Source organism: Xiphias gladius, chromosome 7 (genome assembly GCF_016859285.1).
Source record: "Xiphias gladius isolate SHS-SW01 ecotype Sanya breed wild chromosome 7, ASM1685928v1, whole genome shotgun sequence".
NCBI lineage: Eukaryota > Metazoa > Chordata > Actinopteri > Istiophoriformes > Xiphiidae > Xiphias > Xiphias gladius.
The window spans coordinates 11,732,502-11,756,605 of record NC_053406.1 but is presented as its reverse complement, the minus strand read 5'-3'; the positions used below and the strand labels follow the sequence as shown (position 1 = coordinate 11,756,605).

The 24,104-nt window shown below is 37.9% G+C and overlaps 1 protein-coding gene across 2 annotated transcripts; it reads right to left on the bottom strand.

Moving 5' to 3' along the window:
• Positions 1-1,771: 1,771 nt before the first annotated feature.
• Positions 1,772-23,499, bottom strand: porb (P450 (cytochrome) oxidoreductase b). 2 transcript variants are annotated; one of them, XM_040130949.1, is made up of 16 exons: positions 23,396-23,499; positions 19,736-19,923; positions 12,047-12,095; positions 10,905-11,033; positions 10,084-10,236; positions 8,442-8,566; positions 8,166-8,255; positions 7,439-7,537; positions 6,983-7,099; positions 6,720-6,838; positions 5,921-6,102; positions 5,641-5,790; positions 5,209-5,476; positions 4,577-4,722; positions 4,011-4,096; positions 1,772-3,543 (listed from the first exon to the last, which is right to left on the bottom strand). In XM_040130949.1, the coding sequence occupies exons 2-16, from the start codon at positions 19,912-19,914 to the stop codon at positions 3,399-3,401; spliced, it is 2,037 nt and encodes a 678-aa protein (XP_039986883.1). In that variant the 5' UTR covers positions 19,915-19,923; positions 23,396-23,499; the 3' UTR covers positions 1,772-3,398. The 2 variants fall into 2 exon arrangements, with proteins under 2 accessions (XP_039986883.1, XP_039986884.1); XM_040130950.1 differs by lacking the exons at positions 19,736-19,923; positions 23,396-23,499 and adding an exon at positions 16,417-16,861.
• Positions 23,500-24,104: the final 605 nt, after the last annotated feature.

Sequence of the window (24,104 nt, the reverse complement as noted above, 5' to 3'; positions counted from 1 at the left end):
TCGTTTCCCTTTTTAAAAAGAAAAAAAAAAAAATCCAACCCGGTGCTTCAATACTTTTGAACGCCGTAGCTGCACATTTACTTCATCATCACTACATTTTCTTTTCTGGGCGGCTGATCTCAGACGTCCCGTCGCTCCCCTACACTGCACAATGCATCGGGAAGGCGGTCCGAGTCGCCGGCTGTGTGGTACACCGCCTCTTCGGTCGGTGGGCTCTGCAGAGATGGAGGCAGTTCTGCACCTGGACCTCCGGCTCAGCTTCACCGCCCAGAACTGGATCCTGGGTGTGGGCCTGCCGGTTGTCATGGGAACCGGACGGCAACTGGTGCTTGGTCCAGCAGGACAAATTTCATGTTTCACCTGAATATCCTTCACAGAGGACAATTTATCCAGAAAGAGAAAGTAAAAAGTTCTATTTTCGTATTTTGTTTATGTATTTAGTTTTGATTTAGTTGAAATATTTTTTGATGATTAACTGTAAAATTTTCTGCAGTGTTTTCCAGTTTCACTTCCAGCTGAATCGTATAAGATTTTAAGGTAGTGCTTCATGATATCCATTTATCATCGTAATATGCTACTGTCAGTTTAATGCTTTTTCTTTTTAACATTAAGTTAGAATCTGCGTTATCCCTAGCAGCAGGCTATACACAAAAAGTGCCTTTTTTTTCAGTTTCACTATGTCATATAAATACAGAAATAAACAATAACCACACAGCTCACCCTGCAGGACGCTGCCTGTTATTCTTTCACATCTCCGGCTGCAAATCTTAACCGGACTTTATTGATCCCTGCAGTGAAATTAACAAACTACTCAGCAGTCTATGAAGTAAGTAAGTGAAGAACACTTTAATGCATCAATAATTATTATCCAGTCATATAATATACATTATTTTGAAATAGGCCATTTTATTTTTGTTACCTTAAGCATATTTGGATGCTAATTCCTCTGCACTTATGCAATATTAATCTTGAAACTGAAACAGGGTAGCCCAGTTAGTGTGCCGGAAGGTGATCTGGAACCAGCGTGGAAATGGCAGACCCTGCCACTCACAATGAAATATACTATTCAGCCAGGTAAATACTGAATGTACAAAGGAATGCTTTAACATTTTGGGAAATACATTTATTAGCTTTCTTTTTGAGAGTGAGACAAGAAGATCGATCTCATGGCAGTGTGTAAAGTAAGGAGTCAGTCATGGTTAGCGTAACTTAGCATAAAGACTTAAAGCAGGGGGAAACAGCTAGCCTGTGTTCAGAGTTCAGAAATACACCTAACACCACCTCTACAGGAGGATTTATCAGAAGCTGTGATCGTTCCTTTAGTTCTCTCTGTCTTCTCCAGGTATGTTGTCCTCTTCCTTGTCCATATATGTAAGTATTCATGTAGAAAATATTGTACTTCCCTCCATTTACTGCCTCATGAATATTAAGAAGTGATGCAGCTGATGCATCATGTCTGATGGCAAATAGCTACGAGATGGTTGAGATAATCCGCTGGAGTTAATAGATTGTAGACTTTACAGAGTTATACCGTTTGTCTTTAACACTCAGAACTATTATTCATAATGCTTCTTCATCTTGATCTAGGTTTCACTAGTTTTAGTTTGCACAATGTAGGTGATTTTTTTGTATAAGCGTGCAAGCTGTTGAACACTCACGCTACTTCCAATGTTTTAAACATGTTTTATTAATATACTCGACTAGGCCACTGTATGTAAATAAACCAAAAAGTTTAATCTTATACAATCATGAAAAAAAAAAAAAAAGACATCAACCTGGCAAAATTTTCCAATTTTATTCATTAAAAAAAAATTTAAAAAAAATGCATTACTTAATGCAATCAAACAATTACATCATAAAGTGGAATGACAAAAAGTGACAGCGCTGGGTAAAGTGTCTCAGATGAATTTGACTTTCTATCAAAATTTTAGCAAGAAAGGAAAAAAAAAACAACTTAAAAAAACAGTGACGCATCAGGGTTTTAATGCTCACTCAATACATAAGGCACAGGCTGCACTTTTAACTGTTTGGCTGTCCTCATCAAACTCCACATGTTCCCATTAAAGTACTGTAATGAGCACTGATTGACAGATGCTGCAAGAAACAAAAAATGTTTTGATGAGTCTGGTTATCTTCTCCATGCAGTGATGCATATGTGACTGGTCAAAATTATATATTTATTTAAAAAAATACAAACAATGCCAAACAGAGGTGGCTTACAGGGCAAAAACCAATTCATAAACCTCTGCTGTCAGATGCATATAAAATAAACTATCACCATTTGGGAGGCTAGATCTGGTTTCAAGTCTAACATTTCAAATGTTTTAACATTTTAAAATATTACAGGGTACCTACAAATTCATTTTCATCACGTTTAAAGGCAGGCTGTTACTGGAAACAATATGCAAATAACCTAATGTTTTTTTCTATAAATGGTCTTCTCCCTACCAACACTTTTTGTGCCTCTCAAAAGGTTACCTTTACTGATTAAAATGAGCAGCAACTTATGCATAAAAGGCAAATCCCTTGTCAAAATACAAAGGTAGACATTTAATTGTACCTATGATGCCAGTTTGTTACACAAAACATTTTCCTCACAGAAGTTTTAAAAACATTTAAAGTGAGTACTTTTAAAGTACTACTAGATCAGCTCACTCAGACGTATGGTGTGATATTATCCGCTGTGGTGTTACGTCTACAATCTGGTAATCAACTGTATGAAAGTTACAAACACTTCATGATGGCAAACTGAATGAGCTGTCTAAATTTTCAATTTAAATTGTTATGTTTACAGTGGAGTTATATTATGGACATCCAGAGTTAGGGATTAGTGCTTCCGTGTCCCACTAAACAGATGGATTTTCTACTCAGAGTCGTCATCAGTATAAAAAGCTGCACAGCCAAACTGACTGACTCATTCGTATAAAAAATGTGTCTAATTAAAATTAAAGATAAGTATTTGCTGCATTTGCATCTTGTTATTCTTATTTTACTCAAGCCGACAGGTTCCTATATCTAATTTGAGGGCCCAGATCTCTATCTAGATATGGATCTCTTAATGGTTTCTGGATAACAGGACTGGGCAACTGTTGTTTGGTCCGAGACCATGGCTCAAGTGAGGACTCCAGTAGAAACAGGCTGGTGGTCCAGATACAAAATGCAGTACACATAAATAGGAAATACAGATTGAAATTGCTGAATGGGTTTATTACAACCTGCTGAGGTAGGGTTTTGCCTCATGATCTTCTGCTACCTGTAGTTTTCATGAACCAGGGTGAATAGGAACAAGTGTTTTTTTTTTTATATATATATTGAGTCCTGATAAAACTAGACACACAATAAAAATAGAAAATTTAAAACCACTTGAGTAGTGAGAATGAGGCTGGGTTTTAGGCTCTTTAACTCCAGACATCTTGTGAGTAGCGTCCCTTGGTCATCAATTTCTTGATGTAATCTGTGGCCTGGGCGCGCATCATGCCTCCCATTTCTTCTGCAATCTCATGGAGAGCCGTCTGTACATCCTTAGCCATGTTCCTCGCATCCCTAAATCAGTAAAAAGATTAGCTTAGATGTCTAGTTCTCATGATGATAGTGTTTTTTTTTCTTTTTAATTTTTTTTATTTCTGCTTTGAGGATATTTTAATTTAAAATCAAATAAACTGACACCAGTAGGCAATATCACATCAGTCATTGTGTATGTAAAGTGAAGTAATGGAAATGTATGAAAGCATCTGTGAAACCACATCTCGTTATCCCACTAGGAGGTTTCGTTTTTCATAGAAATACTGATCTAAACGTTATTTTAGATTGTTTTCCCCGTCCAGTTTTAACAATTGGTCAAATTTGAAATGATTCCACATAGTGGCACAAAGTATCAGCACCTTCAGTTCAGGAGTATGTAGTACTAATCACAGTACTATTTCACAAAATGAATAAATAAATGTGACATTGACAATTAATTGTGAATTTACTGCAAATCTTATTTTTTGTTGGTCAAATTTCTTAATTACCCGCAGACGTAGATATGAGCGTTGTCTGAGTGAATCAGCTTCCAGAGGTCCTCCTTATTTTTCTTCAGGAGATGCTGCACGTACACCTTTATTTTGGAGAATGGAAGAAGAAAATGTGGTTCTAGTTGCGTTGTAACTGTATGCTTCAGACAACACATGGTGAAAGGTTTGATACACACACACAAAAACGGCGCTTCAAGTGATTCAACTAAAATCTGTACTTGTTCAGTCACTCACTACTACACTGAACTAAATGTTAAATTTTTTAATAACTTGAGATGAGCACTTACCATATAAGATTAAGGTATTGATGAGAAGCAGCCCAACTGCAGTTAATGTATTTTACCATTGCTATAAATTTTAGGTGCATTTTTTCCACTAAACAAATGACACCGAGACCTATAATCTGCAGCTGATTTTGCTGTGATAAAGAGATTCCAGATAAACTCTTCGGTATCTCTGGCCAGCCATTTTAAGGTGATTAAGTATACTGAAATCACAGCTGGTCAGCAGTTTCCAGTTTCAGGTCTAAGAGAGACTAAAAGCAGTGAGGTAGACAGCCGTACCTTCTGGTCCTGGTCTCTGGAGAAGGCAACATTAAGATTTGTTAGGACCCCATTCTTCTCTGCTTCCTCCAGCTCCTCCTGGTAGAGATAATCTTCATTCTTATGCCTGCAGCCGAAATACATCACCGTCTCTCCAACCTCCTTTCCTGTGAAAGGAAACAAAAAACAAAACGATGATTATTTTGTACGTGCTGATTATTTCATATGATCGAGTCACTTTCAGACCCAACAATTATCATGTTTTATAAGTTACTTTGTAAACATACCATTTCACATAGTTTACACTTAAAACAGCCTAACTCTAAAATCTGCATCTGAAAATCACATTTGTGCAATATATCTTAATGGGTCAACATGCATTACAGGCTGGTCAGACATGTCTTTTTTAAACAGGTGTTTCCATTGGAAATAGCATTTTGTCCTTCCCGTTAAAGGCTTTTTATATACATTTTTTTTGTGGGCAGTAGTGTAGTGTGGTGTCCACAAGGACAGAAATGTCAAACATGTCTGGAGTTCTACCACCTAATTTTTCTCTCTTTGTTGAGACATAAGTTTGCAAAAGGTAAGACAAACAACAGCGCGCCCACACGCATGCATGCATGCACCCCGCGGCACACATCGGCTGTAAATACCTTGCTGTTTGAGCCAGCCCCTCTCCTGGATGAATCCCATGAAGGGAGCGATTCCTGTCCCTGGGCCAACCATGATCACTGGGTTGGTGGCCTTGAAGGGCAGGCGGAACTGAGACTTGCGGATGTACATGGGAACGGTGGACTTGTGGCCGTTGTCATTGACCAGTTTGTTCTTCAGCCAGTTGGTGGCAACTCCTTTGTTGATGCGGCCAGTCTTGGTCGTGTACTCCACCACTACGGCACAGATGTGGATGCTGTTGGGGTGAACCTACATAACAGAGGAGAGTTATTAATAGTTTACTTGTGTAATGCAATAAACATTTTTTGCCAATATCAATCCAAAACACCATCTATTAAAGAAAACTGTCTGTGGTGTAAATTAAAAAGATATGACTCGAATTCCTTTTCTCTGCGATTTAAATTGAGGATTACCTTAGAGGAGGAGGCGATGGAATAATAGCGAGCCTGGAGACGAGGCAGCAGCTCACACAGGTGGTCAATGGGAGGCCTCAAAGAAGGCATATCCTCCAGGATTGCGAGGATGTTTCTACTGGCATCCAACACCCAGCTCTGGTAGAGTGCCTGTAGAGAGGCAGCAAGAAAAAGACAATGACGTGGAGGCAAAGCGGTGGAAAAAGGGACATCACAAAGATACAGCGCATGCAGTGGTGTGCATTATAACACCCCACCAGCATGATTCCTCATCACTGACCTTGCCCTCGGGGGAGGAGGAGGCCATCTTGCGCATGTTCTCCTGGTCTTTGGGGTCAGACGCGTACTGTGCCAGCTCATAGAGGACGTTGGTGCGAGGCGGGTGTGTAATGTCCAGGTAGTGAGTGAGTGCCGTGCGGTAGGTGGAGGGGCAGGGGAAAGGATGCTTCTTGTTGGATTCGTCTGTTAAAAAAAACATAACAGCCTTTTTGGTGCCATGAAATTCCACTTTTCATGGTCAGCTGGTAACAGGAAATGTTAAGCAAAGTTCAAAAGCGTGTATCATGGGCCACTAAGCAAAATATTTAAATATGATACTAACACTACCAGCCCATATTTGTATTTTAATGTATTTTGTGTTTCAACATATTGTTTAGCACATAAAAGTATGGTTACTGGCATGTCTTCTTTGTTGTATTAATACACTGCCTTTTTGATCAGAGGAAATCAAATACATATCTGTATAGGAAATTACAAAATAATTATCTCATCAGATTGTCTATTAAGTAATTGTTTGCATTTAATGTTCAATAATGTTGATGAAACGCCTCATCCTTATCACCTATGCAATCACCGAGTACATCTGTTGACCCTCATTATGACAACAAACTCATTTAATTCATAACAAGTCCACAATTTATATTATAGCAATAACATGCAATTGCAGTAATAATAATCATCCACTTCGCGTGCAATATGTGTGCTGATACGCCAAGACTAGATATCGGGGGAGGATTTCGTAACAGGATTTAAGGGACGAGCTAGTTAAGTCAAGGTGCTTGTAGCATTCCATGCCACACCATCAAGGTTGTTGAGAGAGATAACCACATCAAGGTCCACTCCAAGGATTTGTCCCAGCTTGTTCACCAAGGCAGAGTCATTTGTGGGGAAAACAGCAACATGGTCTCCTGACTCATATCTGAAATCACAGAATTGACAAATTTAGAGTTCAACCTCTATTCATAAAGCCTTAAAGTAGAACATGAAGCTCATCTAGTCATATGGCATTACAGATTTGAAAAAGAATTATCCAGCAGTTACTTACATATCCAACCAGTCTCACCTGATCTTGGAGCCTGTTATATCTAATTCCAGGTGCATAAGATGTCTATCACCAGCTTTGTTGAGTCTGCGGTTGACAGTGACTGGGGCCAAGAAAGGGTTTTTCGAATCAAAGGGCCTATAAATAAAAGAGCAAAACTTAAATTCAAGAACGTAATTACAAAGGGTTTAACATAGTCAAAAACGGGACTAAACAGAAGAAAAAAATTGTAAGATCTGTTATTCAATAAATAGATTTATCAAAGTTTGATTAAAAAAAAAAGGAGTAACGCAGAAAATGTGTTTCCATGTCCACAGGGTGGCAGAAACTTTTATTTGTAGAAAGTGACCTTTGGGAAACTTTTACAGTTTGCAGTTAGTTATAAATGTGGGTGAAATGCGAGCAATGACTGAGCAGACAGCATTTGAACGATGAAGGATTCCTGGTAGTGAACAGCATCTTTGCTACAGTACTTACGGCTTTTGGACCTCAAAACTCTTCAGGCGGCCAATCTCTCCTGTGTACACTTTGTTCATGTTGATGTCAGTGTGCTCCTTCAGCTCGTACTGCCGTATACTGTGAGGGAAATAGCTTAAAGTTAGCCTCTCCAGACACTGCATTCATAAATAGCGAGTTCTATTTAATTTCTAGTTAAAATAGATGTTGTAAAAACACTTGTTTTTTTAGGCTGATGCGCGTCCACTTAGGTTACATACAATGTAATAAACAGACATGACTCTTGGCATTTGTTCATTTCACATACAGATGGGTGGGGTTTACCACATAATTCAGATTTGTCCTGATTTAGCATTATATCACAAGTCCTGGTCAAGATATGGACGATGCAAAAAAGAAAAAACAAAAAAGATTTTGATGTTGATGTGTCGCATTTGCAAATCACTGTCTGGTGATCAAATTTTGTGTGAAAACTACCTCTCATCCGGCAATGACATGATATTATTTAACCTCTGCTTCAGAAACCATTAGTTTGTGTTCATCTGTTTGCAAGTTTCCCTCTTTCATCATCTGTATAATGTCCCCAGTTTCTCTATTACAACTTAATTAAGGCCAGAAGGAGAGAGGATGCTCACCCGGGAATACTACAGTGAGGAGTGCGAATGTAAGAAAGGTTTGAGGTTAAAAAACAGTCAATATCTAAATGGTCAAATAATAAAAAAAAATTGTGAAATGTCTACGAATGCACCTTGATTCATCTCCTAAGGCTTCCACTCCAAAGTGCTCACAGACAGCCGGCCAGAACTGCTCTCTCCATGAAATGAAGTCCTCCTCCAGACTGAAAGACAAAAACAGATCGGTTGAATTAACATTTGTTCAAAAAGGCTGATTTAAGTTAGACTCGGTTAGTTAGTTTTTGGCTTGGAAACGGTAATAACTTTCAGGCTTCTGATCGGCCAACATGGCTTTATGGTTAGGGTTACTCCGCCCCCCATTGGTTTGGCGTGCTCTTGACGTCACTTACTTGCCATCATCATCTCCCAAACCAAGGTCAAATATGCGCTTGGCTCCTAGTTCTTCCAGCCTTTTATCAACGTATTTCCCCATTGCATTGTAGTGTTCATATGTTTTGTTGCCCAAAGCGAATACCTGGAGGCAGAACAGGGTAAACAAGGAACCATAAGTCAGTGAACTTTGCTAGTTAATGAACCAAACTCGCAGTTAAACTGGGACTACGAGTTCATGATGAACGTACTGTTTTCAATTATTAAATATTTTTGTTAACAATTAATGTAAAATTGGTCTTATGCAGTTAGTCCATTCACTAGTGCAGATGTTTGACTGCTCTGGTGAAAACATTACGATGTTGATGTTGTCAGGCAACATATCATTTATTCTACAAAAATACAGAATGAAAACAAAATGTCGTACTGAATTATGTCTTACAAGAGATGCTGAAAAATCTCTCTGTAATTCAATATAGTGTATGTAGACCAGAAGGACATAGATAAAGACAATAGATAAAATACAGTAGGAAGGACATGACTGTGCCCAAGAATTTTAGATTTCTCACAGTTAAGTTGTTCACTCAAATGAGGCCAGGAGCGCTACACCCCAACAAGAACACAATGACACACGCACAGACAGACCAGACATGACAGCACACAAAGCCTTTTCTTTCATAATGCACACAAAGCCCGATGAAGCTCGTGCTAGCGAAGCCTGCGTGCTCAGTATGAAAGCCATGAAAAATGTCATAATTGGACTAAAATAAACAAGTTGTGCGGCAACAGTAGTCAACAAAATTTGAATTTAACTCATATTGTTTATGTTCATAGCAGGAGTAATGCAAATCCAGCCTCCTCTGTTTATCCCAATAGTCGGAGCCAGCTATTCAAATTTCCTTGTAACATTGTCTCAAAAAATGTCAAAGGGAAATAATTTGTGTTCTTTTAAAACTGGATGCTTTTTCCACAATTATAGTGTAGGGTTGAAGGTAAGGAGCAAAAGAGCAGCTATTCAGAAAATTTGGAAATTGAAAAATTCACTCACTCATATTAAGTCTATTAGATTCGTTGATTCGTTAATTTCACCACATCAAATTCAACTTGTAATGACATGAAACTTGAGCTGCAACAATGAGTCCATTAGTCAATTAATAAAATGTTAATCAGCTACTATTTTGATTAACTTTTACTAATTTAAGCCATTTTTAAAGAAAAATTACAAATTTGATGATTTCAGTTTGGTTGGACAAAACAAGACATTTAATGACATCACACTGGGCTCGGGTACAGTGTGAGGGGCATTTTTTTTACTGTTTTCTGATTGATTAACTGAGGAAGTAACTGATAAATTATAAGATAATTTAAATATTCGTAAATTGCAGCTCTACATGCAACAAAGCTCACACTCACACACAGAATGTAGCACAATGTACGGCCAGTGACATCACTGTATGCATTTTACTGTCCACTTTGTGGTTTGTGTTGCGTTTATTAAATTGAAACCCTAATACACTGTAGAATCTGAAACGTTAACAGCATGTTTATGCACCACTAACACCAAAACAATTCCTATACAGTTAAATTTTTTTATTTACAATTGTCAGTGTTCTTGGAAGCCTGTAAGAATTTGAAAGAAAAAATTTCACCAGAGAGACTCACAGTGTAGTTTAGTCCCGAGAGGTCTTCATCATCATTTTCCTGTAGCCAGTCGTAGAAGTCCTGGGCGTTATCTGTTGGGTCTCCTTCACCATAGGTGGCCATGCAAAATATGGCGAGGGAGTTTTTAATCTCGGACAGACGGGACAGTTCCCCCTGGAATATGAGAACTCAGCATCAGAAAATGAACACTGTAGAGCTAATCATTTTAAGGAGGTTAATCTTCAGTATCTGACCAGCCGTCTCGAGAGTTGCCCTGTCAGCAAACTTGCAAGTGATTACATAGGAATAACTAATAATAACTAATCAAAATATATTATCTATGACTATGCTGGTTCTCACTGTTGCAACACACTCTTGGAAAAAGCCTGAGGTCATTATATTGTGCATTTTGCATTATTGTCACTGAAATAGCATACAGATTTAGATAGCAGTGTGTGCTGTCCTTGGGTTTTTATTGTGTCACTAGTCTGGACTTTTATTTCACAGTGCAGCACATTTATAATTAGAAGAGACCACATTACCCTGGCAGTTATTCGGCTCATTTAGAATCTGCCATGGTACATATATTATATTAACATATCTGAACATGCCTGGACAATGCAGGAGAATCAGATTATCACCACTGAGGTGTTAAATAGAAGATTGCTTTGCAACAGTAACACGCTGACTTTTTCAGTCTTTAGCACTGCAGTGACACTTCTTCCATGACACTATCCCAAATCATTCATTGGCAACTCTAACGAGTATCATCCACAAGAATGATAAGGGACCTTAATTTTAATTCTGTGGTTTGTATGTTGTTCTACTGATGCAAAAATTACCATGTCATACTCCTCTGGATCGGCAGCCATTCCTTTCATGCCATAGCGCTGAGTGTCTTTGGACAATCTGTTCGCAAATTCCTCTGCTGTGCCCGTCTGGGAGCCATAGAACACAATGATGTTCTTGCCCTGGTTTAAAAAAAAAAAAAAAAAAAAAAAAAAAAATCATTTACATGCTGCACGAAAAATCATCGCCCAAAACTGTAACAAACATCTAGCCTGTTTCTTAGGTCTAACTATTATTATGTGACAACGTGCACGGACAAAAGATGCATTACATCTACTGTAAATTACCTAAAATATATAAATATATTCAGAATGTATTTTCTTCCAAATGATGAAATCCTACATTTGCAAGCAAGCGACAGGGAGATCATAATGTTAAAAAACAACTTTGGGTTCAAACTACTTCACATCTCTCCAACATATAGTTTATCTTTACATAAAGAACAGCCCCAACTGTACATGAATTTTTAAGAATCATGAAATATTTCATCTTTGCCTACAGTGTTTCCATGATAAGTCATAACAAAGGAAAACAGACAAAATGAAATAGCACTGGGGGCCAAACTTCTGCTCTGCCACCATCATGGTATCTCAACTATTTGCTGAAAAACCACATGATTTAAAACCAAAGTCTTTTCTCAAGGCTGCCTTGAAAACAGATGAACATCAAAGTCAAAACAGGGTTTCCGAATCTAAAACTGCATACACTGGCAGAGAGACCATCATACTCATCATAGTCAGAGAGCAAAAGAGGAGGGAAACTAAAGTTTACCATTTTACTGAAAATGGTCTTTTTTTTTTTTTTTTTTAAATTACGTGCTTCAAGCATTCAGGGGAAAAAAACACTACAAAACCTGATTTAAACTGAAGAAGTTCAACTTGCAGATAAAACAGGGATTTACTGGGGAAACAACTTCAGTTTGATCGACACTTGGTGAAGGGCCACAACATTAACACTGTATTTGAAAGTTCGAATGTCTTCTTTTAAAATCAGTTCTTGTTTTGGAACAACGGCAACAAAAGAGAATATATCTATGTTGAAAAAATTAAATCGCAGACACAACTGAAACAGAAGTGAATGGGAGGGTGAAGTGACTATGAAAAAATAAAAATGGTGTTAAAGCAACATCACTCACTGTTTTCTTCATTTTCTCAATGAAACTTGTCTCTCTTGTGGTTGGTGCTCTGGAAAAAAAAAAAAAGATTTGAAATATATTTTACTTGGTATTAAATACTTTTAGCCGAAATAAACACAAAGACACGATTTGTTATTTAACTTGACACTGTGATTAAAAAACAAGTTATTGTACAACAGCGGTGACAGTGTTCTCCAAAAAAAATCAGCTGTAGGAAATATTGTATACATAAGTTCATAGAGAGAAAACAGATTTCAAGGTTGTTGGTCATTTTGCTTTTTGACAAGAAGTCATAAAACATTCAGGCAAGTGTTTTTATAACCTGAGGTCCCAATTATCATTTCTCTGGTCTAAATTCTCTAAATTGGAGCTACATTTATAGACATCATGAGTTTGACTTCATAATAAAAAAATCTGACTGATCATAATTGGAAACAGGCCTATTTTCTGGCTGAATTCAAAGATATTACTGATGTAAACAAACCTTTACAGCATTAGAAAACATTAAGGTACATTAAGACCCAAATTTAGCATTTTAAGCACTATATAAAAACATCTATCTGTACATTGATTGACACTTTAAATGTCCTTATGTCTGCTAACAACCATACTATGGTGTGTTATGACCCATTTGTTAAATGTTTATATATTGCTTATAAAGCTAAACGGGGGTGGGGTTAAAGTAAAGTTTCACCAACATTAATAACTTACAATTAACTTACAATTCATAATGTAATACTGTGTTTTGACTTGTGGTGGTGGGATGACCCTTTTGCTTACATTGTACTTTTAACCAAACAATAAGCAGGGAACAATGGGCCACTTGAAGTTCAGAGTGAGGACAGATCAAGATCAATAAAAATGATTTACTCCACAAACGATCTAAATCATTTAGAAAGAAAAGGAGGGAGAAGATTATTGATCCATCAGGCTGTGACATGCTATGACATGTAAGGTAAAGATGGCTCAACAGGTTCAACTACTGAATCCTCTTCTGCATAAAAGGTCTCCAAACAAGCAATGGAGCAGAGCTGGGTGATGGGTCGACAATATCATTTACTGACTTTTAGGGAAATCACACTGTCACAGTGATATGATCAGGCTGATCAGAAATGAAAATAGATTTGGGCAATCTTATGATTCATTTCATTTAAAAGAATATTTAAAAAAAAAATCAAAACATATCTTATTAAAAGTGTGTTATCGGTTTCAGCTTTCTTACAACAACAGGTAGCAGAGCTGTGACTCAGCAGCCATACAAGCATTATGTCATACTAACTGTATGCAAGCACATACTAAGCATAGGAATATATTACACATTTTTTAATATAATTGAGAGGGAAGTCGTAAATACATAAATTATTACAACTTACATCTCATTCTAATTTAAAAGCTCAAGTCAGATTTATCCAGAAAGTAATTACTGGATAGGACCAGATCACAACAACAAGTGCGAACACAGTGTCAATAAAAAAGATACACAGGAAGCAAAATCAATTATTAAACCAAATTAAAAGGCAACGCCGCTTAATTCAGCATCAAAGCTCTGAGTGGACAGCTGCAATTCTGTCTGCACTGAAAGAGGAATAAAAAGGCTACAAATAGTAACGTGACAAGAATATATTTTTGGATTTTCTACAGGACTACAAGACTGTTGGATAGCCTTTAAGGCTGAGTGAAAGAGAAACTATATTAATTTGCTATATAAGAAATTCATCTGCTATCCTTTCATCTTAACCTCCCCAGCTGTCTATGTGAAGCATGAACGTATTATTTACTGAAGTCATCTGATTCAACTTTGTCTCTAACACACATTTCGTTAAACACTCTACAAGCTAAGAAGCACTGTACAGAGTGCAGGCATGTGGGATTGATGCCCAACAGTCCATAAAAACTGGCCTCCCATGGTTAATAGGGATTGCGCTCTGAAGCAAAGTGTAAATTCCTGGTAGAAATTTAAAGAAAAAGAAAAAAAAAAAAAAATCAAAACATATCTTATTAAAAGTGTGTTATCGGTTTCAGCTTTCTTACAACAACAGGTAGCAGAGCTGTGACTCAGCAGCCATACAAGCATTATGTCATACTAACTGTATGCAAGCACATACTAAGCATAGGAATATATTACACATTTTTTAATATAATTGAGAGGGAAGTCGTAAATACATAAATTATTACAACTTACATCTCATTCTAATTTAAAAGCTCAAGTCAGATTTATCCAGAAAGTAATTACTGGATAGGACCAGATCACAACAACAAGTGCGAACACAGTGTCAATAAAAAAGATACACAGGAAGCAAAATCAATTATTAAACCAAATTAAAAGGCAACGCCGCTTAATTCAGCATCAAAGCTCTGAGTGGACAGCTGCAATTCTGTCTGCACTGAAAGAGGAATAAAAAGGCTACAAATAGTAACGTGACAAGAATATATTTTTGGATTTTCTACAGGACTACAAGACTGTTGGATAGCCTTTAAGGCTGAGTGAAAGAGAAACTATATTAATTTGCTATATAAGAAATTCATCTGCTATCCTTTCATCTTAACCTCCCCAGCTGTCTATGTGAAGCATGAACGTATTATTTACTGAAGTCATCTGATTCAACTTTGTCTCTAACACACATTTCGTTAAACACTCTACAAGCTAAGAAGCACTGTACAGAGTGCAGGCATGTGGGATTGATGCCCAACAGTCCATAAAAACTGGCCTCCCATGGTTAATAGGGATTGCGCTCTGAAGCAAAGTGTAAATTCCTGGTAGAAATTTAAAGAAAAAAAGAAAAAAAAAAAAAAAAGAAAAAAAAATACAGGCCTTTGCCCCCCAAGCTGAAGAATTCCTCACAGCTTTAACAAGGTCTGTCTGAACTGTTAGCAGCTCAGAACGTCTGTCTCAAAGGCCCCGAAGTCACACACCAGGGAGGACTTTTCTTTGTGCATCATTAGACAACAGCCAGGTTACCAGAGTTCAAAAATCTATGTAGTATCAAAAACATTGTGACAACAAATGCAAATATCTTAAGCATGTGTAAAACTAAACATATAGTACATAGAGCAAAGGATATCCCTTTTGATTAATTTCCCCATCTCTCTAACTCTAAATACAGACTTATATTTAATAATATTCGGAGAGACATTTCGTGAGGACAGGCATCGACAGGATTTTAACTCCCCTATTCTTTGGTCTTTTCCCAATTCGATAAATTGTTGGGTTATTAAATTTTATTTTTCATTTTCTAATGTCAGTTGAGTATAAAGTTTTAATGGAAAGAATATACCGGAAAAAATAAAATATGGACAAAAACTAAAAAGGAAACAAATCATAGTTGAGAACAAATTATTAGTGTTGCGGAACTATTAGCTAAGGCCTGAAACTGTTCAACGTTACTTAAATTGTACAAAGCTGTATTTGCAAATCCTAAGTTTTTTTGTGTCGTCATCTCTAAAACAGGAATAAAGTAATTTGCTAAGTCTGCTGGTTTGACTCCAATAACATTAGATTTTAAATGCGGTAATGGAAGTACATAAAGGCCAAGTATCCTGTGAGAATTTAGCATACACCAATAAAACTATAAATAAAGTCTGCGTTTTTGTAATTTTAAGGGCAAATGCTAATAGACTCGTAATCTTGACCATTTTTTCCCTTTCTGCAATGGCTTCAGTCACACATAACAAACTTGAACAATTTACAGTTCAGTCCAAATAGTTCAGAGCCCATCATCTGTATATACTGTCAGAGTGAACTTTCCATTCATTCGTCCTTGGAGGAACTAAACCTTTTCAAACAAGCACACAGAGTCAGTTCAGTCTTCCTCTGTAACACTGGCCCATTCAAACGTGGAGGCGATCTTATGATGCTACAATCAATTACACATTTTTCCATTTTGTGTCCTGACACCAATAAAATGGAAATTAAACCTCATGTTATGTTGGTTTACTGAATTTAACAAAGCTTTAAAATTAGCAAGACAATGATGGCCAGTGAGGTATATGACTGAGCTTGTGGAAAAAGGGGGGGGGTTGCCAGAAGACCCAATAATTAAATTGTGTTTGTGGTGAAACAGATTTTATCACCATCTCTTACATAACCTACTGGGAACATTGAATGTTCTTTGAAACCACTATCTTCTTAGTCTGTGATAAAAACAAGCAACTACACTTTATGTGTAGAAAGGTGCCAGTTCCAGACTTATAAATAAAAAAGGTGTCATTCAAAAACTTACACTCTGAATGTTATCTGTGCAATCAGACTCATGAGCAGGATTAATAAATAGCGGCCATTGGCAAATGTTTAACTCCAAGTACACATCATTAAAAAAAAAAAAAAAAATTTAATTTTTCTTACTGAGCAGTAAATCAAACACTTTACTGACCTCTCAGCAGCATCTCTCCTGTCCTCTGGCAGGGAGAAGACACAGCCCATGGCATGCAGCCCTGTAGCTCACCACTGCCTCTAGCACCACTGGCTAGGCCACGCCGGGAACCGCCACGCTCAAAATCAAAAGCAGGACGCCAACACTCCACAACCACAGGATGGAAAAACGAAACCACTCAAGAAACACAGCTGGACACTCACAGGTTTGGAAGAGCTGCCTGCCTTCACCTTAGAGGCTCCAACACGATCTGAACTCTGTCTCTTCCTGTGCTACTCTCTGAAACCAGCAGCGTCTGTTCCACACACACACACACACACACACACAGACACACAAAGAACAGCACAGCAGCCTACAAGCCCTGTCAGTGTCTGGCAACCGCTGAGGACACAATGGTGGGAAACTGACTTTCCCATAAAATGTAGCTGAGCTGCAGACCCGCACTTTTGACTCACACAAACACACACTGAAACACTCTCGGGCTGAGAATGCCTTCCTCCTCATCCCCGCCCCTTTCCCTCTCTAGTCTGAAAGGTGTTCAGAACGAAAAAGTCTACAAGATCCATTCTGAGAATTTGGCTAGTTATCAGAGCAACTCCTCGGTGGACCACTGAAGGGGGGGGTCCTGTGAATGGACGTTTTTTTCTGAAGTATCCCCCCGCCCCCATCTCACTGGAGGAGAGAGGGGAATGTCATTGCTATGGCAACCTCATTTATCATAAAAGGATTGCATTTGTGACATGGCCCTACTCCAATGGCAGAGCAGCTCAGCCTGCCTACACACACACACACACACACACACACACACACACACACACACACACACACACACACACACAGTAAAGAAAGGGTTGCTTGTCTTTTGCCTTAACTTTCCACCTTTGGAGAGGACTCACAAAAGGAGCTTGGCTCTCCCTCCTCATTTGTTCTCCAGGGAACTTTCAAAATGGGTTCAGGGCCAAAAACAAAAGCACAGGAAAGACATGGAAGACTACGCCCCCTTCATAACAGTTAGGTAATCACTGCTCCCTTTGAGGGGAGGGGAGACCAGCTTGGCGCTTGTGTTGCTCTATGTTCTCTTCCTGTATTCCCGCCCTCCACAGATACACACTCTTCCCAAAGCAAAACATGTTCTCCAGTGGTCTTTCCCCCTTCTAGCCAACCTCCTGTTTTCAAACAAATGGTCAGGATCTCCCTTACTCAGCCTTCAACATTGTCTCCATTCACACAACCAACGTAAGACCTCATCCACATAGCGAGCGTGGCTGCTGATGGCCTGTGGCTTTACTGTGGTGACCAAAGTATTGTAGTGTGGTTGGGAAGAGACTAAAAATGTGGCCAGTGGAAGGAGAGTCCACTGAAATCCAGCCAAGCCTCCATCGCTCCACTGATAAGTGATGATGGGAGGGAACAAGGAGTGAAAACTCACAGGCAGACACCAGAGAGAGAGAGGGAGAGAGATTAGATAAGTTTGTGAGAGAGAGGAGAAAGACTATGTAAAAGTAGAGGGGGAGAGAAAACAAAGGTCGCTACTAGTGGAACATTTACAAGACCCCTAAGCAGTGCACTCTCAAAAACTTGCTTCAAGGCCAATTTAGTGACAACTTGACATTGAAACTGAGATAAAACATTTGTTTCTTTCTAACTTCGGTGTAATAACACACAGGCAGATCACTGGAGAAACACACACTTATCCTCATCATTCTACTCTATAAGTCATGTCCAATAATGAAAACATATAGATACACAACGATTAGTCAGTTAATTGATTAGTTGATAGACTGAAAAATTAATCTGCAACTATTTTGAAAACAAAATAATCCTTTTAGTCGTTTTTTTAAGCAGCAATGCAAAACATTTGATGGGTCCAGCTTCTCCAACGTGAGGATTTTCTGCTTTTCTGTTTCATATAATTGTAAACTAAATATTTCTTTGTTTTAGTAAGCTGTTTCTTAAAAAAATTAATTTACAGGCAGATTAACTGATAACGAAAAATTGTTGGTTGCAGGCCTTAAGAAATATTAAGTAAAAAAGAAGCTTGTAACTGAGACAATCCCTTAAGAGCGTAGAACAACATGTATTCGGTAACTCTCAATCTGCATATTTTTATAGATTTTTAAACAAACTAAAATAAGTCTGAGAACAAGTAGTTACTTTCTCAGAAGAGAAACAGAATGTGGCTTTAGATTTCATTTTAAATGAAAAGACAAAACATCTTGTGCATTTTAAACACCAATTACCAACAATAAAGGCCTGAAACCAATACCATCCCCTGGTGTATACACACACAGATCACTAGTGCGACTCAGAATTTGGCCAAACAAAAGAGTTCGAGCCATTTCTGCTGCGTTAAGGTGATAAGGACCCGAGATCAGCAGAACTAATGTGAATTAAATTTCCCACATAGAAAATCATATCACTAATTCTGGGACAAAAGGGAGTGAGAGACATGTCTTCACAATTTCAGATGCTAAGTAAATATGGTTCATCTTTTTGAGCATTGATCAGCAAAAGCTATTGTTACAACCTGTTGCTGGATAAATACAACCTACTAGGATCCAACTTTATATAGACCCATAACCCCTGAAAGCAAACTTTTGGCCCAGGGTTGTCAAGCTGTGCTGTTTCCAAATGTGTGTATAGTGTTTACAATATGGCTACCTGGATGATAATGTCAAGAACTTGAGTAATAATATAAGACAATGCAGTAACTGCATGAAAAAAAATAACAGAGGATGTCAATTAAAAATAACATTGACTTGTTCTAACAGTATGGTACCAAGGTATGAAAATACAACATTTTTGTTTGCAAAACAGCCAACATTCAATTTTTGCACTGTAATTAAGGAGACTATTTACTTTTGTGTATGTGACATTTTACTAGGAAGAATATCATATTACCTTGTCATTTTTGATGGCAGTCATATCTGCTAATCATAAAATGTGTTTTGGTGCTTTCAAAAATGTTGTTTGAATAATAAATCGAGAATTGGAACCAGGATTTGATAAGAGTCAATGGGATTCAGAATAATAATCTGCAAAATATACACACCATTTTCTACAAGAGATTTTTAGACTAAAAGTAAAAACTGACCCTCAAAAAAATGCAATAAATGTGTCTTGTTCTTTTTTTTATCTTTACCTCACAGCTGCCTTTGTTTTTTTCCTCCTAAAGATGCAGTGAGATCTGAATTTGAACTTTGTAATGCTACAAAAGCTTTAGAAAAAATTGTCTTTAAAAAAAGAAAAAAATTTTTAAATTAAAAAAAACAACAACAACAACAAAACGAAAACCCAGGTATTTCTAATGAATACTTACGGTGTGTCAAGCTTCTTGAATTCGGGGATGGGCTCAGGCTTCTTGCGGGACATGAACCAATAAATGACAAGGCCGACAATTAGTGAAAAGAGGAAGAGATCCAGGTTGCTGAAAAAAGGCCTCTCTTCATCCGCCATGGGCTCGGTGTGTGTGGTGGTCTCAGTGTCCATGTCTGCCATGTTACCACTCTACATGGGGATGGTAAGAGCACAGTTATTAGACCAGTGAAATAAGCAAACACTTAAAATAGTGTTGAAACTTTAATGTGACCAATTTATTATTTGACAGAAAATTAATCGACGGTGATAAGCAATTCATCATTTTTGCATTTATCATGTAAAAATTGCAAATATTTGCCATGTCCGGCTCATAGCAAAATCCCTGTGGGTTTTTGAACTGTTGGTTAAATTGAATTAGATTAGATTAGATTTGACTTTATCGTCACTGCACAGAGTAAACACCAGTACAATTGTTTGTGCAAACAACAGAAAAAGTGCATATAGAGATATATTAAGATAAAATAATGTGAACAATGAAAAAGGATGTAACTGTGATATACATAATAAAACACTTTACCAGATGAAAAGCAACTATGGTCATATGTGAGTAAGCAACTACAACATGTACAGTATGAACAGAACCTAACAAATAGTATGTACGTATTGATCCTGGTTATGTTATTTACACTATAAAGAGTAAGTTTTGGAATATGTACAGTGTTAAAGAAACAATAGCTGAATATGATGAGACTTAAATAGCTTAGTTAGACTAAATAAGCCATTTTTAATATATCGAGTTTGACTCTGGGGGTGCACATTTATTATTTACAGACCGAAGATTAGTCAAAAAACTACCCACCAGACTTATTTTTAAAAGATAACAATTTATTGTAGCTATACAGGTTGGATACATATACAGTATGTGCCCTTGATCACCTTCCTTATAGTGACAAGTCTATTTTACCTAATATTTGTGATGAATGTGTTTAACATAAGATGGAAGGACAGCTGTAATTTAAAATCTGTATTTAAAAACGTGTTTTATGTCTAGTCTCGGTTACAAAAATCCAGTTGAACAAAACTGGGGACTCCGGCATAAAACTGGTTAAGCCGCTGCACAGAACAATATGATTGCTAACATATGTGAGAAGTATTGTACATGTTACAATGACAGCTCTTGTGCAAGCATTATTGGACAATTTCCTCTACCACTTGGCTCAACATACTTTAATATTGTAACCCACTGCTTTCTATACATGAGGAATTTCTTATGCATGCTTCAGCGACAGCAGCTCTTTTCACACTGAGCACAAGAGGACTTCATGTTCTCAGATCTCAGGTTACAATTTGGTTCAAGGACTGAAAACAATGAGATCAGATTTTTTCTGACCCTGTGAGCTGGCCAGTTCACAGCTATAGTACAGTCTGACTGACGTAATTTTCTCAGCTATGTCCATGCTCACTCAACAAAGTGCTGGCTTTCTCACTACTAATTTGCTGACTCATTGATGTTAAGCAAATCACTTCAACTACCATGTGCAGAGGTACCTGTGCGCTAACCCCAGTAGGTACAGAAGTCACGGAGATCTCATGGCGTATAATACTTTTAGATTAAAAACCTAATATATTCAAAAACATACTTCAATAATTCCTAAATCAAATATGTTAATGCAGGAGGTGATCAGACTGTGAGAGCAAGAACACTCCATCGACAGTTACACGGAGAGCAATATTATAGTAAAGTTAATGTGCATTATCTCCTCGTTACAAAGATAAATGCACATTTGATAGTTCAGTGGTACAAAAACCATTGGTTTTTGGCAAAAAAAGTGATATGGTCAGGTGAGTCATCCTTCACCATATTCTTGACAAGTGGATGAGTGCATGTGCGGCGTACACTGCGAGAACGGAAAGGCCTGAATGCTTGACCCATTCAGTGAAGGGATCTGGTGGCTCTGTTATGATGTGGGGGGCATTTTGCTGGAATGGTTTGGGGCCAATTCTCCCCTTAGAGGGAAGGGTCATTACAAATCAATACAAAGTTGTTCAGACCTTTATCCTATGATGAAACATTTCTATGCAGAGGAGAGTGGTCTCTTCCAGGATGACATTGCCCCCATCCGTAGGGCACGAGGTGTCACTGAATGGTTCGATGAGTATGATAATGATGTGTATCACATGCTACGGCCTTCGCAGATACCAGATCAAAACCCAAATGAACACCTAAGGGAGATTTTGGACCATCGTGTTAGAAAGCGCTCTTCACCACCGTCATCAAAGCACCAAGGGAGGGAATATCTTTCGAAAGAATAGTGATCATCCCTCCAGTAGAGTCAAGAGACTTGTAGAATCAATGACTACCTGCACCTTACTAAGACACTTTGTTGGTTTTTCCTTTTATGTATGTATGTATGTATGTATACATATATACGCACATACATGTATGTGCATTCACACCAGTAAATGGTTTTAATGTTGTAACTCAATGGTGTATAGCACTACAACGAATAGTGGATCATCAGAAAATTGCTCGGCAACTATATTGATATATGAGACATCATTCATAGTCATTTTTCAAGCAAAAATGCAAAACATTCTCCTGCTCCAGCTTCTCGATTGTGAGGATTTGTTTCACCTCTTTGTCATATATAACAGTGAGCAGAACACATTGGGGTTTTGGACAAATTTAACAAGCAATCTGCTAGATAATACATCTCCTAGAGCTGTGGGAAATTATAAACAGGCATTTCCACTATTTTCTGGCATTTTATAGCAATGTCTGAAATGCTTGATAGTTTACCAGTCTGGCTACGAAAAAAAAAAAAAATTGTCCCAATAACGGTCAACCGGTTTTTAAATACCATGTCCTGTCCCAAACACCTCTGACACCATGGATAAAGTTACCCCTGAGGGTCCCAGTGTACGCCAACTACTGACTAACACATGGTGTATTCTAATTCATGTGAGGTTTGGTTAATTGCCAGTTAAGATAAGTGAAATAGTCTTTAGTAGCTGTTCCCACAGGGGGGTTTAAATTATCAATGAAACGGACCTAGACGAGGTTTACTGCAGTTCATCCTCACTTCTTCTGCTTAAAGCAAATACTTGTGTAACACCAGAGATAGTGGCACCGGTTTCCGACAGCGTGTGTTATGCTCCAGACACCAGTTGACTCGTTTTTAATAGAGTTAAGTGATAGCTGATAAGATTTCCCTGTTCATAAAATCACCCTGGTTAGGATAAAACGAGTAAAAATGACCATGATAGCCAGCGGGGGTAGACTTGGGGCCCTGGCTATTCCCTGGATCGTGACACTAACTGAAAACATGATACTGTAAAAACAACACAGATTAATTCAGAGACAAACTAATGTTGTCTATAACATGATATGTATAAAATCTATTAAATTAAAGTGTTTTAAACTACACATGGTAAAGAAACTTGTCAGAAGGAGATAGAAGTTAGCCTCAGCTTGCGTAACATTGGAGTCAGCACTTATCCCAAGCTATTGTTTGACTTAAAAAAGCCGAATATTTCCTCTATATTTTAAGTTTATAGTTCCGAAGTGAGTGTATTATCTCTTAGGCATAGTTTCCACAGATTGCCACAGACTAGAGGTCGATATAAATCAGTTAAAGGTGAGAGTTTGGTGCTGTCCTACCTTCGCCTCTCCTCTTCGTGTCAGGCTCACACTGAGCTCAACACGGAAGGAAACTTTACGCCATGTAGGGTCAAACCAACTACAGCCTGGCGGTGGGGGAGGACTCTTACACTTTCAAGGCCAAATAAATCTTGTCAGGGCATGTTTTCAGTCTTTAAGAACCTTCAGATGTGTGTTTTTTAAAAACACATTTCTGGTCTAATGAACTATTGAATTTAATCGTGTTTATTTTTAATTTCTAGCAGACACGTGTTTTTACTTGGGCCGGTCTATAAATCATTACCTAATGTCAACGTGCACATGTAACCTGTTATAATAAATATCTGTGGAGGTGCACCAGACTAAGGGTCATGGTTATGTAATCCAACCAGCAGGACAGACTGTATCCTTGACGGGCTGGAGGGCAGCTTCATCAAACGTGTCTTCCACAGTTTAAAGCCTGTATGTGTTCACAGTACCAAGGACACATGGTAAATAGCCCAATAACCTGGGAGGGTTTCTGCCTGCATGCTCAGCTCTTGTCACACCCTTTACATAAGTAAAGGTAGCAGTACCACAGTTTCACAATACTAAAATTTTACTTAAGTAAATACGTATTATCAGAAAACTGTACTTAAAGTATCAAAGTAAAATTACTCGTTCTGAAATAAAATGTCCCCCGTGGCTGATATATATCAGGAAACTCAGAATTTACACACCAAACTTTAAT